Genomic DNA, 17383 nt, shown 5'->3' on the forward strand with positions numbered 1-17383 from the left:
AATATAAAAACCTAATACTTCTATAAAAAAACTGCACAATAAATGACAAACTACAGAAACACATATCTGCAGCATATATGACAAAGTTTTAATGTCCACTGAAGAGCACATATGAGTTAATAAAACAAAGATAAACAATGTAATGGAAAGATGAGAAACACACATGAATAGGCTAGTCACAGAAGAAGAAATGCAAATGGTCAATAAACATGAAAAGATGTACAACCTAACTTTTCAAGTAGACAACATTAATAAAATGGTTAACAAGGTTTGGGGAAATTAGAAAGCCCATGCACACTTGGGGAGAAATATAAAATTCGGAGATAATTTGTCAATATGTATGAAAACTTAAATAATCACATAAAAATTCTAATAAATTGTAAATTATAGTCTATCTGTACTAGGAATGAGAGATAGGTGTATATAATTACATGTTTAAAATATCCATGATAAATTTTTATGAATTAGAAATAAACCCAACATGTAAAGAATAGTTATAATCTATACACATATGCATTTATTATACATATATGTAAACATGTGTGTGATTGGATATTAGTGTGTGTCTGTGTAAACACAACAAATATTCACACTCAACACAATGTATGTCTTAGTATATTCATAGAAAAAGTATATATTCTTCTGGAAGAATAAGCACCAAACTTAATCTGTCAGTGATGATTCTCTGCAGGGGGTGGTGGTGGTGGAGGAGTATGGAATTAAGAAGACTGTCCTTCAATTGTATACACTTCTACATAATTTAATATTTAGATAAGTTTGCCTTACTTTTTTACTAATCAGAGAGATGTGTTAGATAGTCATGAGTCTAGAATGGTTTGGGAAGATGTTATCTAGAAATTTAAAGACTGTGGGCTGAATTAGTGAAATTCAAAATGTGAACTGATAACCTTGGGAGCCATGCAGTATGCTTTTGGGGATGCAGAATAGCAGTGTGAACATCATCTCTACCGTATTTATGTTAAGAACAATTAATATTTTACAATATTTCATGTAAACTATGTGGTTTGTGTTTTCCATTAAAAAATATTTTTTAGTTGTGTTTGTGTGTATAGAGATATAAATGACATTTGTTGCAATAGAGCTCCCGGGACATCTGCCAGTTCATCATTCATTCAACGTTCAAAAAGCACTTAATACTATATATACAATGTGTAGAGAATTGTGCCTGGGAGCATGAAGACAAAGATAAATAAAACACAGTCTCTGTGTTCCAGAAGGTCACAGCCCAATAGTAGAGAAATAGATAAACACATACACACACACATACACACACACAAACACACTCACACACATTACAATGTGATGGGATAAGTAAAATAATGGGGGAAAACAATGTCGAGTTATCATATAAGTTGTAATGACCAAATCTATTGGGCAGAGTCAGAGAAAGGTTCTTAGGTTAACATCTGCACAGAGTTTTGAAGGGTGAATGGGAGTTTCTCAGTTGAATAAAGAACTACAGAGCATTTCAGACAAGTCAAACATCAAAAATGTCTGAAATAACATCAAGTCTTTAGTGTGATACTAACAACCAGCATGATTAAACACTTGTGATGTGTGTCAGGCACTGTTCTCAGAGCTTTACATGCATTAACCCAATTAATCCTCACATAAACTCCATGCACTACTATTATCATCACCCCAGTGTTGGAAATTAGGAAACCAAAGTACAGTGAGTTTAAGTAACTTGTCCAAAGTCACACAAATAATACATGGCAGAGCTGGTTATAGCAGGATAAAGGAAAAGTAAACCCTAGGCAGTCTGGCTTCAGAGCTCATGTTCTTAGCTATCAGACCATACTTTCTAAAATATAAGACTTGTATAAGTAGAGCTACCACATTAGGATTATAATGATCACCAACTGTGTTCAATGCTAAGAAACTTGAACTTTCTTCAGTTAGTTACAGAGAACCAGTAGGGGATTAGGCAGATGTTCTCTAGAGATTGAAAAGTTCGGCTGAATTAGTGTTGGGGACCTAAACAAAAGTGAAAAATAATCTGACTTGCATTTTAGAAAGAAGACTTTGCAGAGCTCTGGATGATCAGTTTGAAAGACATGGGGCTTAAAGCACAGAGGTCACTGCAATGGCTGAGAAGAATCAATGGGAGTTTGACCTAAGATATAGTCAGTGGAAATAAAATGAACAGGACAGATTGAGAAAAATATTTAGGAGATGGAACTGACAGCCTCAACAGTCACTGTGAGTTGTGAGGAATCAGGGAAAGGAAAAAATTAATATTACCCTTGGATTTTTAGTTTGATTCAGAATTCTCTTTCACTCTAAAACCCTAGATTAATGAAACTGAAATTTAAAAATGCTATATGCCATTAAATACATTTTTAAAAAACATGAGAAGAAGAAAAATGTTCTATTCAATCAGTCTGTAGGTATTCCATTTTCAAGGTATAGAATAGAATAATATAAATTTAAAAACTTTTTATTGATCCCTACTATACACAACTAACATAATTCAGCCTAATCTAATGCTAGCAGTTAGCAGGATTTTACCTTAGTATTTTGTGAAGATCTTATCAAATAGAAAAGAACTTTAATTTAAAGACTGTGACTTAACTTTTCATTTCTTTAGGCAACTTAAGTATTAAAAAATCAATATTTTAAGAAGCCATTACAGTAATTTGTAAGGTATAATTTAGTATCTTGAAATTACACACATTTCAATCAGTTAAAATTAATTAACTTAATAACTTCTCATAAACTCCAGCTAAAAGATAGATGAGGCTTGTCAAATAAGTTCAGTGAATTCCCAAGGTAAAATAAGTAGTTTATATTCCCTACTTCAGTATTAGCAGGAATAAATAATGATCTATATAGAAATAGGCCAAAAACAACTGGCCGACTCCTTTCTTCAAACTTCTATTTGTTTGTGTAAAGAGGATAACTTGACAGCCACATCAATTAATCTTGATGATGCATCATGCTGGAAAAATATTTTTATAATAATTAAGACAGAGAATCATTACGGACTTCAACCCTAATTTTGCTTTCATAAACTAGCTGTTTGGTCATGGACAAGTAAGTAAACTTGACCTTTGTGGACTTCACCTTCTTTATACATAAAATAGAAATAATAATAGATACTTTGCAGAATTAGTTGGAGGATTAGCTGTAATGTATGCAAAGCACCTGGCATAGATGTTCACCCCTATTAGGTAGGCAGGTAGCAGACAGTTTTGATAAAACTATGTTGAAGTGGCCATCACATGGGTAGTTTCACTTCACTCTGAATGGTAATGAAAATTTGCCTAATCTTCACTCTACATATTCAACACAAGTATCAGGAAAGCCCAAGTGCTCCATCTTTGTATATGTAAGATGCTCACCGCCCTTCCTGTATACCCTGGTGAGGCAGAAGAATTTCTTCTGGAATATATTTTTACCCGGCTGTGCTCCCACCTTGGGAAAAGTTGGGGTTAAGTCAGAGATGGGCAGGTGCCTTGATCAGTTCACCAAATTTTAGGTGAAAAGATTCAGCTCAAGGGATTTGCATTATGACATCTTTCCCTGTCCCTCTCCTCACTTCTATTGTCTTGAACTGACCTGGCAGGAAACGTACTCAAAGAATCTAATAAAAGTTGACAATTACATGTTCCACTTTGTGATCCAACCCCCTATGTGCAATGTAAATATTAATGCTTCCCATTTCTTGGGATCTTGGTTGATAATTTCAATTACATGGGCCAATTACTGATCTTGTACTTGCAAATGCTATTTCTTTGAGGTAAGAAACAAAACCATTTTGACATTAGGATGGCATTCAACAAAAGAAAAAAAAACATTCCTTAAAGAAAGCAAACTGGAAGTTTCTTGGAGTCACCCCCAGTAGATTGTTAGGAAAACAAACAGTAGAGCAAATGTTGCTAATCCTATTCTTGCTTTGTGCCTTTGGCCATTTAAGGGATAAAGAAGTGAATCTAATGAGGCCAAAAATCCTTTTTCAACCCTACAAGTGATGCATTTAATTTGTCAGGATGTAAATCAGCAGGACCTCTCAGCATGATTGTGTAGCATAATCCTGTCCATAAAATATTCCTCCTTGTTCTGCCAAAGAAGTGGTGGACCCTCCTAAGGGCCAGCTCACCGACTTGGCAGCTGAGGCCCCATCATACTCAAAGCTGGTAAGTCACACACCCAGACACAACCCCTGACATTCCATGGGGAGGAAGCAAAGCTTAATTTAGATAATCCCCTTTGCAAAGTGTATTAGCTGATCCAAACCAGACCTGGCCAACTAAAGGCATGTTGTTCCTACATTTCAGAGATGCCTAAATGTAGAAATAGCTTCTTGTTACATTTGGAGGATTAAGATTCGTTTAAGGAATAGGTAGGGATAATCAATAAACTTCTTTAAAAATATATATAAACAGTTTCATGCTTGACTTTGACCTTCTGTCCACTTAAATTGTATTGGGTGGTGGGGGGGGAGTACTTCTTTGTTGCTCTAGAAAGCGCTTGGCAGAGTTCCTGAATTCCATTTCATATATGGAAATAAACAATAACAATAAAGAGAATAGGGAAAGTATGCTGTACATCACAAAAGGATATTCTTGGTTTTTTATAAAATACTTTTTTTCTAAGTGGTTCATAGAAGAATATGCCTAGTTTAAGAATAAACGTTCCACCAACACTTCTTTAAACATATTGGACCCTTCTACAGGAAGACACAGATAACAAAGAGACACAGCAATGTCAGGAGATACAGCACATTGATAGAAAAATACCCCCAGGAACCACAGGTGAAGTAATGCTACACTTGAGCATCAAAAAAGAAAGGGGTGCAAAGGAGGAGTAAAAGATGCATGTAAGTTTTTGTCAGCATGAGCACAGAGATAAATTTCAAGTTGAAACCTAAATCCCTGAAGTCATTGTGAAATACCTACATTTCTGGCAAGAGGAATTGTTAGAACTCTGAAAAAATTATCACTAGCAATAAGCGTTGTGACTTGTATATATAAAGACCTGAATTTTCCTTAGAAATTAGAACTTAATAAAGGAAAAAAAATCATCAGTAGAAGGCATGTATGTGCTGGGATTGGAACGAGACGCCTCTACTTGACCTGCAGCAGACAGAGCTCTTTTGAGGGCGTGAACCTTCACTCAGCTTTACCCATGGAACAGAGAGAACAACTTTTAAGCAATTTCCCTTAAACAAACAAACAATGTCATGGTGAGAATTCCATAGTAGGAAATGATACTAGATGCCATATCAAGAATTGATGGAAAACAAAAAACCCAAAATGGTTGGGAAATAAGGTAGGGGGGATATATTTTTTAAAAAAGAAAGAGAAGAAAGAAAACAAAAGAAAGAATGAATATGAGAAGGAAGGAGGGAAAGAGAAGGAGAGACAGAGACACGGTGGGGGGGAGGGAGAGAGAGAGCGAGAGAGAGAGAGCGAGAGCTGAGTACAAGTGACGCTTAAGGACAGCATTTGTTTTTGTAGTTAAGAGTGAGACCTTTCAGTCCTCCCAGGTTTTTTTATGGTATCCTGACAGCTCAAGTGTCAGATGCAGACCTAGAGATAATACACATATCAGCAGGGGAAGAATTGAAGAATGCAGATTCATGCTGACAACTTTTTAAAAGATAAATCATATATGGTAACATACTTAGTGAGAGACTGAAACCACCCTAGGTTACACCTTAAAATGAAATACCATGCAGTTATTAAGAATGATATTAGAGGGATATTTATTCATGAGAAATGATAGCTATTTCCAAAGAAAACAGGCTGCAAAACAGCTTGGATAGGAGGACACAGCTTTCCATAAAAAATATATTTACATATAATATACAGTGACACATGCAGTTTTCTCAATGTGACAGGACTGTGATTTTTAATTTTATTTTGTGTACTTTCTCCTTTTTCTCCAATAAAATGTTATTTATGTAATTATAAAAACAAATAACCTAAAAATAAGGTAAAGTTGACAATATTTTACTTATTTATTCCTAGACAAAGTTTTCACAATATCATCTTGAAATATATAACTCAAGATGTTCACTGTTAGCAACAACGTTAAAGCATGGTGGGACTCTAAAACCAAGGGACGGTTGATGTAAAGTATACCTGTTCCATGTATATGTCTGGTTACTGTGAAACAGCAGTGGGATAAATGGTACTTTTCAGCAGGATTTTCAATTCCAAAACATTTCATTATGCAACCAGTTCAGGGTCAAGTCCTGTCAAGTTTATTTATAGTTATACAGTTTACCCCATGACACAGTACAAAGATAAATAAATGTAAAACTTAGAAATACAAGTCATAGAGCACGCATGACCCCTTTCAGACTCTAAATCAACAGCCAGGTTTATCTTCTTCATGGAAAAGCTTCATTATAATTGCTGTCATTAAGGGCCACTTTTAGCGTAAAGTTGGGGAATCCTTTTAGGTTGCAGATAGTGGTATTGAGAGACCATGTGCTACAGTGCAAAGAGCAGGACTAGGAAGAAAGAAGCCTGGATTACATTCCCAGTTGTAACCCTAGCAATCTGTGTGACCTTGGAAAATCACTCACTTCTACTGAGTCTGTTCCCTCATGTATAAAGTAAGAGTACTAGCAGTCCTCATGGTGCCTTCCTGGTTTGGAATATGGTGGAAATTCTAGTTCCAATGACATAAGGCATTTAACTAATTTCTAGCAACACAATGGTCTTTAAATCAATATAATGCATAAGAACTGAAACCTCTTCAAGCCATCCTAATGGCCAGGCGTCAGTTAATAAGCAATACATTTATTTGTCCTACAGAGGTCAGTGCTTTGACTGAATTGGCCATCATGAATGTCAATGACTTCAAAATGATATAGTCTATACGTCATCTCAAGATCTCTAGGTCCCATTTCACTTACCTGAGATGATTCATAGTTTAAAAAACACATCTATAAAACTAAGCAAAGAAATTTATTATATCCAGAGTAAATGGCTTTAAATGTGGGAAAGGGGATGGTGAGCAACTCTTGAATCAGCTTTACGGGTAAATAACTTTCTGGGAAAAATAAAATTTGCTTCTCTCTGGTGCAAGATCCCTGAATTCAACAATCTCATAGCTTTGTACAAGCTTAAGGGCAGGTAGAATGACAATTCAAGTTACAGAGTTTCAGAGACTACTTTTTTTCTCTATTGCTATAGATGTCATTCTGCTGAAAATTGTCAATATTTTGTGCCACTGAATTTAGTCACAGAATCAATTCTTGTGGCTATGGTGGGATCTGAACTAAACATTTGATAAATTAGTGCTAAAAGTTAAAAAAACCAAATATTTCAAGAGTGTAAGCAATAGTATTATTTGTATTATATTAAATTGTCTCTATATTTCCTTTTTTTTTGCACACCACCTCAATCTTTTAAGAGTTGACAGAGAGGTGAAGGATAAAAATAAGTACATATGTAAATATTTGGAATATGACAATCCTCACCTGTTTTTCTCATGAATCTTTAGGATTTCATTTGTCTGTTGAAGAAGTTGCTTCTCTAGCTTGTATGTTGATAATGAATTCTCTAGTAGTTGTATTTCAAGTCGAGAAGTTTGATTTAGTACCTCAAGATAAAAGATAAAAACATTTCAAACTTTAATCACAAAAAGCGAAAAGAATTTTTGTTTTTTTATTTAGCTATGTTTTTCTTTTAAAATAGTATTTCTTCCAGAATAATCAATTAAATGGCCTATATTCTACTAATTAATGTTTTGCAATGTGTCTTTTTTTAATTTTTTATTGTTATGTTTATCACCATACATTACATCATTTGTTTTTGACACAGTGTTCCATGATTCGTTGTTTGTGTATAACACCCAGTGCAATGTGTCTTAAATATGACATTCATTTGAGATTGAGATTGCAATTGAATGAGAAAACTGAGTTGTTAAGTCCATTTTCATGTCCTAAATCCCTAAGATATTCTACTGTGCTAGTTACATATTTATATATATATATATGTATATAATTATATATATATAATCCCCAATATTGATATTATATACATGTTATTTCTGAGATAAGAATTAGTACTTAAGTCTTAGATATTATATATAACCAATAACTAAGAGGCAAGTAAGATATGCTCACTTCGATCCCTCACCTTACAAAAACCAATTATAAATGTGCAAACAACTCTTGACATAGTTTAGACAGATTCAGGACCACAGGGTCATTGAACACCTATCATACTCGGTCACACCAGGCCTTCCAGATACCAGATCATTTCATAGACATGGGCACATGTTAACGGAGGAATTGCTACCATCACTTTATAAATGAAGAAGCGGAGGTTCAGAAAGAGGCCAAAATCCACACAGGAACCAAGGGAAGAACCGGGTTTTGAACCCAGACAGTGTGACTCTAATTTTAATGCTCTATACCGAAAACTAAACGGTTAAACTGTCCTGGGTCTTAATCTGAGGAAATGAAGTGACCAGGAACCCAGATTGCACTGAAGACAGATTATAGTTACCCTTTCAACTGTGCTATACTGGGTGCTCTAGAAGCCATAAATGTTCAACTAATTTTGAATCATGAAGACTCATGTTGCTAGCCAGGCTTTAATATAAATGAGTCTATGAGCCATGAACCCAAACCTACCCATCCTCCAAGCAAACATCATACACTGCAATCCTAGAAGATACCTTCAAACTGTGTCAATGTCTTTGTTCCTCCCTGTCTCTGTTCTGTCCACCCCCAACCCTGCTCTTCTTTAAGGGAGGTAAAAAGGGCAAGGAAAAAAAGGATAATTAGCTTTAAAAGCTTCCTACATCATTTGAAAACTTTTATAACCACCACACTTTTCTTAGAACTACTTATTGAAAGGGAGCTGGAAAACCTTCTGGAGAGTCAATATCAATCTAGAGGTCCACCTCTAAAAATGACATCATTAGAGCTTTCCTCATTTTCTGCAGCAGGTCGAAACCTGAGATTATATCAGATGCACATAACCTTTTCAAAACACACTGATATGACTAGGGCTCACCTGGGTTACAAGAAGTTGTGGGGGAAAGGGATGTATTTGCAAGGGACCAGGACAGGGGCTAGGGTGAAATGAGAGAGGCAATTGCCTCAAATGCAAAATTTGAGGAGGTGTCAAAAAGATAACATTTTAATGCAACATTTTAAAAGATCAAAATTAGTGGAAAATAATCCATGTTGAACACAGCATAATCTTAAAGATAGGATCTGCTTCTGCACATGTATTATTATTTATTTTTGTATGACTTGATCCCACTCTCCCCACTCAAGTCCCAACCCTGCTGGGCAGGTGGGAGGCAGAGGGTGAAGGAAGGGGAGAGAATGGCAAGATGGGGCGTCTGTGCTTTAAAAAAGTTCTAAGGTTCTAGGATTCATTTTTACAATTGTCATAAATTAAGATCTGAAAGCCATTTGAAACATTACTACTACTAATCAATAACTTAGACGTGTGGAGTGGTTTGGAGTTTTAAAAAAATACTTTCCTATTCTGAGTCACTTCATTGGAAGAAAAACGGTAGCACGAGGAACTGGGATTTGAAGACAGAATTAGGAGTAGACCAGAAGACAAAATGGTAGAGAACGTAAAGATTGGGGGTACACAAGAGGTGATTTTGAACTGTTAAACATACTTTTTGTCCAGGTAACTTTTTGTTTATTAACTAGAATTACAACTTATAAAATAATTAAATAGGGGATGACACATCTGGATCTTTTGGTGACACAGAGAACAGTGCTTGGCACAGAGAAGACACTCAGTATTGATTGAATGAATGAAAGATACTTTGTCTCACTGAATCAGGCATATTATATGTAGTTAAACAAAATCTATTTTCTCCCTTATTCACCACACTCTCTCATCACACTTTCGGAGATTCTCAAATACTAAAATTTTTATTTTACAAAGAGCAAAAACTGTTCTTCTCCATGTCTGAGAAGAATATGAGAGAACACTGAGAACAGAATGAAACTATAACAGCTCCTAATTTTTCTCTACTTTGTCCTACCTGCAATCTGTTTGCTACATGATACCAGAATGATCTTTTCAAAAACATAAATCATGGGCTCCTGGGTGGCTCAGCTGGTTAAACGTCCAGCTCGACTTCTGCTCAGATCATGATCTCAGGGTCGTGAGATGGAGCCCTGCCTCGGCTCCCCACTCAGCGGGGAGTCTGCTTGAGATTCTTTCTCTCTGCCCCTCTCCCTGCTCATGCTCTCTCTCTCAAATAAATAAATCTTAAAAAAATAAATATATAAATCACATTATGTCATCGCCAATATTAAATATGCTAATGGCTTCTCCTGGCAATCAGAACAAATTCCAAAGTTCTTAGCCTGGCCCACAAGGTCCTACATGATCAGAACTCTGCTTACTTCTCAGATCGCATCCTGCCACTTCTGTCCTTGTTTATTTTGTTCTAACCACATTGGCCTCCCTTTTGTCACCCCAACATGCCAAATTCATTTCTACCTCAGGGCCTTTGCACTTGCAGTTGCCCATACCTTCCCAGATGCGTGGCTGATTTCTTATTCAATTCTTGTTTAGGGTGGCCCTTCCTGGTCACTGTCTGTAATATAACTCCCCGCCATCCTCCAACAAGTCATCCTGTTGTATTGTCTTTAAAAAATCATTACTATTGGAAATTATCCTGTCTGTTCATTCATGTGCTGTTTCTCAACCCCATGAGGTTGTCAGTTACACGGAGGCAGGACTTCCATCTGGAGCCCTCCAAATTGCCAATGTCCAGCATGGGGTCTGGCACACTGGCAGTCAGAGCTATCTGCTGGGATGATATGCTACACAATGGACAGTGAGTTATTTTTCAAGCTGGGTCATTGTCAGAGAGAAGGTAGCAGGCCACATGAATGTTAAATGGGACTTCAGTGATAACAATCTAAAATCTAAACCTAAAACAGCATCTGAATGTGGGAGAAGAAGGGAGACAAATCCCAGATCTCATTTAGTTCAGGCTAGATGTCAGGTCATCTCTGGACACTTTTGAGCACAAATGTCAACCCCTTCTCTTCTTTTCCCATCACCTTGACCAAATAGCTGCTTTATTTCAATTCTCTCTCTGCTGATGTATTAAACTAGGTCTGAAGTTTAAAAACTGAAGAACTGAGAGAATTGTACAGGAGACTATGATAAACTGACCACTTTCTTGCCATGTGTCTATGAAACTTGCTGCTTAGCAATAATCTAAGTGTTCCATTAAAATGACAAAAGGCATTTTATTCTTTAGCCTAAACATATTCCAAAGCACATCTCGGAAGAAAGAAGGAAGGAAGGAAGGAAGGAAGGAAGGAACGAAGGAAGGAAGGAACGAAGGAAGGAAGGAACGAAGGAAGAAAAAGGAGGGAGATGGGAAAGGAAAGGAAGGGAAGGGAAGGAAAAGGGAAGGAAAAAAAAAGGACAGCAAAGAGTCTGTGAAAAAAGCCCCCAAGGAACAATTTCAAACCTTAAATTTTGCAGCATATACCACAGAGTAAGGAAGACATAAGACTTGAAACTGAGGATTTATGGACTCTAAAATGTTAGTTCTTCATTAAAAAATAAACTAAAATCAGGGTACCTGGGTGGTGCAGTTGGTTAAGCCTCTAACTCTTGGTTTCAACTCAGGTCATGATCTCTTAGGTGAGACTGAGCCCCACATGGGGCTCCACGCTCAATGCGGAGTCTGCTTAAGACTTTCTCTCCCTTTCCCTCTGCCCCTCCCCCTGCTCTCTCTCTCAAATAAATAAATAAATCTTAAAAAAAAATACACTAAAATTTAAAAATAAAAATGCCTAGTTTCTCAAACCAAGTGAGTTAGAGAATTTCAGCCAGCTTCCCTTTAATACTTTAAAGAGTGCCTCTGATCTTCCTTAAAAGGAAAATTTCCCTTGAAAGAAATTTTCTTTCACCAGCATATTAACTTTGAAATCAGCCTTGTTTGTTGTTTGTACTTCCTTTTACTTTATGTTTTTCAAATGAAAAATATAACACAAAGTATGATGCCATGGCAATTAGATTTTTACAGAAAAATAAAGGCGGCTATGTGTTGAAAGAATCAGAAGATCACCATTTTACAAAATTGATGAAATAATTTATTTGGTCGCTGATGGGCAGTGTGACAAAGTACCACTCTCCAGGTTATCTGTTAATTTCCAAGAGAAAAGTGGACAACTAAGATGGAGAGATGTGGAGGCTTCTCTCCTAACTGAGTTAAAACAGCATCACTGAGAGGGGCAGCTGGGTGGCTTAGTCAGTTAAGTGTCCAACTCTTGATTTTGGCTCAGGTCATGATCTCAGGGTCATGGGGTCAGCCCCACAACCCCCGCATGGATACCAAGTTGTATCCACGCTCAGTTCCAACTCTGTTTGTCCCTCTCCCTCTGCTCCTTCCCTGGCTCGCAGGCACTCTCTCTCTCTCTCAAATGAATAAAAAATAAATAAAATCTTTAAAAAAAAATAGCATCACTGAGAGTGTGGCAAGCTGGCATTTGTGCTTCCTGATGAGCTGTAATAGGAAGTAATGAGTAATTCTATATAGTCCCACCACCATGTTCAAGTCAATCTAACTGAGCCTTTAGACTTAACTTCTGGTTTAAAGAAAAACCATAGAGAATGAATGAGTAAATTAAAACGTATCATAAAGAAATACTGAGAAAAATTCAGGAATATGGGATAGTATACAAAAATAATTGGTCCGGTTTCTTACAAACCTCAAGAAAAAAAGTTGGAAGATTGATCTAAATTAAAAGGGACTATTATGTCTTAAAAACTAAAATGCCTATAAAATTTTGGGTAGAACAATTGAGGAAATTTGTAAAAGGAATCTGAGAGATTACTGTTAATCTTAGTCATGATAATGTTATAGAATACTACATAATTATTGTATGTAATATTTATATTTTATTTATATTATATACAAATATATATTACATTTATAACATAATGAAAATCTCATTGGGTTATGGAGTTTAGTAGAGACAGTACTTACATTACAGAGCTAATCCACAAAGGAGTCAGATCAGAACCCAGGTAGCCTGTCTCTGGAGTCTGACTTCTTTCCTATAGGCTCATGTAGCTATACACAAGAAGCTTCCCTCTGGCTAAGAAAGCAACCCCCACCCCCAACTGCTATCAAAATGGTTTCTTTCATATCACCATGACATCTGCTTGTTGTAGTTAATGACATCCAAATTCTCACTCCACTCCAATGCTAAACTAGCACTATGAAGCAAGAAAGTGGCCAAATTTCTCTTGTTCCCTAGAGTACAGAGAATATGCTGTCATCCGATGTTCTTAGAACAATTTTGCAGTAGAATGTTTCTGTTCAAAGACCTATTCTGACCCATCAGCTATTTATTGGTATATATAACAATCAATATACAACCTTTAGGACATTACCTTTGGTCTTGGGAGCATTGGGCTGAAATCTACAGAAATTAAGGGACTAATATAATATTAGTTCATGTAATCATTTGACAAGGATTTATTAAGAGCTTACTGTGTACCAAGTGCTGTTTTAAATCCTAAGGACAGAGCAGTGAAAAAGACAGACAAAATCCTTGCTCTCTTGAAGTTTGTATCCTAGTACAAGGGTTGGCCAGCTTTTTCTATAAAGGGCCATATAGTAAATAGATTGGTGGGTCATAAGGTTTCTGGTACAACTACTCAACTCTGCCTTTTTATTGGGAAAGCAGCCATATACAACATATAAATGAATGAGTGTAGCTGTGTTTAATAAAAACTTTATTTACAAAAAGAGATTGCCATTCAAATTTGACCTGTGGGTCATAGTTCACTGAGACCTCTCCGAATGGGCCATCAAACACTTTTTCCAGACCTTGTGAGAAAGTTAATTACCATGGTATTTTCTTTGGATGACCCATTAGCAAATTTATTTTACTACCATTTTAACCAGGCCAAGGTTAAATATTTATTCAGCTCTTCTCTCTTCAAGTTAAAGAGATCCAATGGCTCAACTTTGAGAGCTGCCCTTTCAAATATATTTCTGTCTAGAGATTGATGCTCATTGATTAAACTATTCCTGAACTGGCTTAAATTTGCAAGTGTACAATTGAAGTCCAAACAACAGGTGTGATAGTTCATGACCTCTGAGAGGCAGATGATAAAATGAGATTAGATATGCAAGACATTTATTAGGGGGAATGCCTGTAAGGGAAAATTGGGAAGAAGACAGAGTTGTCTAGGATTACCTTTTGACTAGGATGCAGGTTTAATCACAGGGAAGGAAAGGAGACTGAGTGAAAGTCTTAGCCTCCAGGGCAGTTGTGAGAAAGTTCAGCAAGGCTAAAGGAGAGCCCTTAGCCAAAGTCATGTGTCAGTGGAGTCCAAGAGTTCCCAGGAGCAGATCTAAGTATCAGTACCACAATGTGTCACTGGCCTGAAGTGGCCACTGGGAATTGTGCCCTCTGCACCAACACAGTGATGGATTTCAGAGCACAGCAGCTGGGGCCATTGCTCAATGAAACCCCCATGGTAGGAGACTGGAAAGATACATTTTTACGGCTATACGAAAAGACTCCACAGCTAATTAATTTGATGGAAAGTTAACAAAGAAATGGTGTAGGCAAGTTTTACCTTATTAATTCAATTAAGATAACTGAGGATAAGGATTGTTTTACTTATGGTTGTATTCTATACCGTACCTTTTAAAATCTCTTGCATCAAGGAGATACCCAAAATATACCTTTTAAAATTTAGTTAAATCCCATTCCTTACACAATGGCTCCTATATAACTGGAAATTAGAGGAAATTTAGCCTAAGTGTCTAAGGAACTGCCCCATAGCTACACAGCCAGCAAGTGGCAAGGACAACACCGGATTCCGGGATCACCTGAGACGATGTGTAGGTATGTGGTAACATGACAACAGTTGGTGCTGCCATCAGCACAACAGCAATGGCAGCAGTGTCTTTATCATCTATAGAAAACATTCAGTTGTTACTATTAGGTTCACATTACTTTTGTTTTATCTGATTTCCATCTTACCCTCTGCTTGGACCCATTTAGTGTCTAGAATCTTAAAGAGAGAAAGGAATCCTGAGAAAGGCAGAATACAGAGAGAGCCAGTACAGAAAGCATGTAGACTCTGATGCCAGACTTCCTGGGGTCAAATCTTTGCTCTAACATTTACTATTAGTTGTTTCACCCAGGGCAAGTTGCTTCTGCTCTCTAGATTTCAGTTTTCACATCTTTAAATGAAGGATGGTGACAGTACCTACCCCCTAAGATTTTTATTAAATTATTAAATAGCTAATATTTGTAAAATTGCTTAGAACAGAGCTGCACACCAATTCTTAGAGGTGAATTTTAAGGTAGTTGGTCCATTAGTGTGCCTCTAATCAAAACTGGCCTGTGGTAGAAGCCAGAAGTGGACTTCCATGACAGGAAGGACATGAATAATGTCTGAAACTAACCCTTTCATAGTGCACACTCAGAAAGAGGAACTGGAAGTAAAGGAGATGTTGGCACAAACTGATAACAGAGTGAGAAAAACACTGCAAGTGAGACTAAGGAGGAAGGCACGGGCATGGGGCTGGCGCCTGACTCTCACCGCCTTGGCTGGCGGGGTTATTTAGATGTGCTCATTATCTGTTTCTTTTCTGCTTATGATGCTTATTGAACACACAAGTATTTTTAAATGGCATTGCTGTAAAAATGTTTCTGCCACCTTTTGTTAAGTTCAAGTCTAGAAGGTCTAGAGAGAGGACCAGAAAGCAATAAATTACTTATCTTTATAATATCATCATGTAAAAGTTAGAACATGAAAATATATTGCCACACCACTGTTGTTAAGTTCCTAAAATAACCGAGAACCTGAAGTCAGTTTAGGAAAAGCAACACATACCTATGTGAAACAAAGTAAGATTAATATGGTAGCAAAAACCTAGGATGAGTAGGCTTGCATAGCACAAAAGGATCTACTGGTCCTTTTTTTATAAAAATACTTAATATACAAGAATAGAGTGCATTTTAAGTTAAGGAATAATTTAGGATTCATTTTGTAACTTGTTCCTGCATATCTGTATTTGAGTGCACTTGAGTGGTTATGTCTAAGTAGAACATGTTCTGTCGCAAAGGATCGACTAAACATCCCATATACACAAAGGTATATACATTTGCATGAAAATTTTTTGGAGCATCACAGCTTAACAGACAGCATAGACAGTTGGAAGACATTAAAATGAAGATGAAAAGAACACCCAGGATTTACTTCTTAAGGTAGGACATAGCTAGTCTGAGCCATTGTCTTCCTTCTCTACCTCCCTCTCATTGCAAGGTCTGATAGATTTGTGATTTTTTAGATATGTTCTATGTTTTAGCTATCTTAAAATTCTTCTTGGTGCACCCAATAAACTTTCATTGGCCTTTAAGGGCTATTTAGTTTTAGCTGTTCCCCATAGAGAGAAGGGTTTTTTTCTATGAATTTTCTCTACTATTTTCCATAAAGTACATATCTCTTAGCCTTAAGGATCCAGAACAAGTTGTTACCTCTTAAAATCTTATATAGCATGCATCTTAATGGTTTGTGGAGAACAGTATGCTAACAGTGGGGTTTCCCCTGCCGTCCCTCCCCAACTCCAATTCCTAGGTGAAAAGAGAACAAAAACAACTCAAAAGGATTTGGGGGATAGAAAAAATAAAACCCTGCCATGTAGATCATTAAAACTTATAACATAAATGCATAAAAATTTCAAATGTTCACTCAGGTGTGGTAGTATTAATTGTGTTGTTCCAGTTTTTGAATATATAGACTGCTATGTAGGAGATGGTGAGTATTCTGTTCTTATAAAAACAAGAGAAAATACACATCATTTAGACCACCAGAAGTCAATGTTTGCAGATCACCAAGCTTGCTTGGTATGATGATAAATGATTTAAATGAAGTCTCATACTTTTTAGTTATAATACGCAGTCTTCCCTTCCCCATCACCTATGGTTATCAATGACAGTGTGCAGCAAAAAATATCTTCCAAAGCCCATGTGATTTACTGCTCCAATGTAATCCACATTTAAGTTCTTATTTAATTATTAGCATTACTAATCAAGAGGGATAGAAAAAGAAAGAAATGAGAATGCTTCTATCTGAGTGCCAGATTCAATTCACTAGCTGTATCAATATGGGAAAACTCCTCAAACTTTTCTGACCTGTCTGCTTTAAATGGCTTTCATAAAAATCATTTGTACCTGGGAAAGTTGTCTGTGTAATATATAATTCTCTACCCATACAAATCATCATTTTTCTTTATCTTTAAATATCATTATATGATCAATGATGCCATTAACAGAAATGAAATAAAATAGAAATAACATTGCATCTTATTTTTGAATTTATATCGCTAAAATATTTAAACAAATAGGCCATTAGACTGA

At 36.4% G+C, this 17383-nt stretch overlaps 1 protein-coding gene across 4 annotated transcripts in view; it reads right to left on the reverse strand.

Moving 5' to 3' along the window:
- The window catches only part of ANGPT1 (angiopoietin 1), a 252989-nt gene that overhangs the window by 76056 nt on the left and 159550 nt on the right, over nt 1-17383 (reverse strand). For all 4 annotated transcript variants that reach the window (XM_073893095.1, XM_073893096.1, XM_073893097.1 and 1 more), the window contains one exon: nt 7460-7581. In XM_073893095.1, the coding sequence (XP_073749196.1) occupies nt 7460-7581 (122 nt within the window). The remainder of the gene's footprint in view (nt 1-7459; nt 7582-17383) is intronic.

Source organism: Callorhinus ursinus, unplaced genomic scaffold (assembly GCF_003265705.2).
Source record: "Callorhinus ursinus isolate GAN/ISIS: 27379988/994484 unplaced genomic scaffold, GSC_fseal_2.0 scaffold5, whole genome shotgun sequence".
Classification (NCBI taxonomy): domain Eukaryota; kingdom Metazoa; phylum Chordata; class Mammalia; order Carnivora; family Otariidae; genus Callorhinus; species Callorhinus ursinus.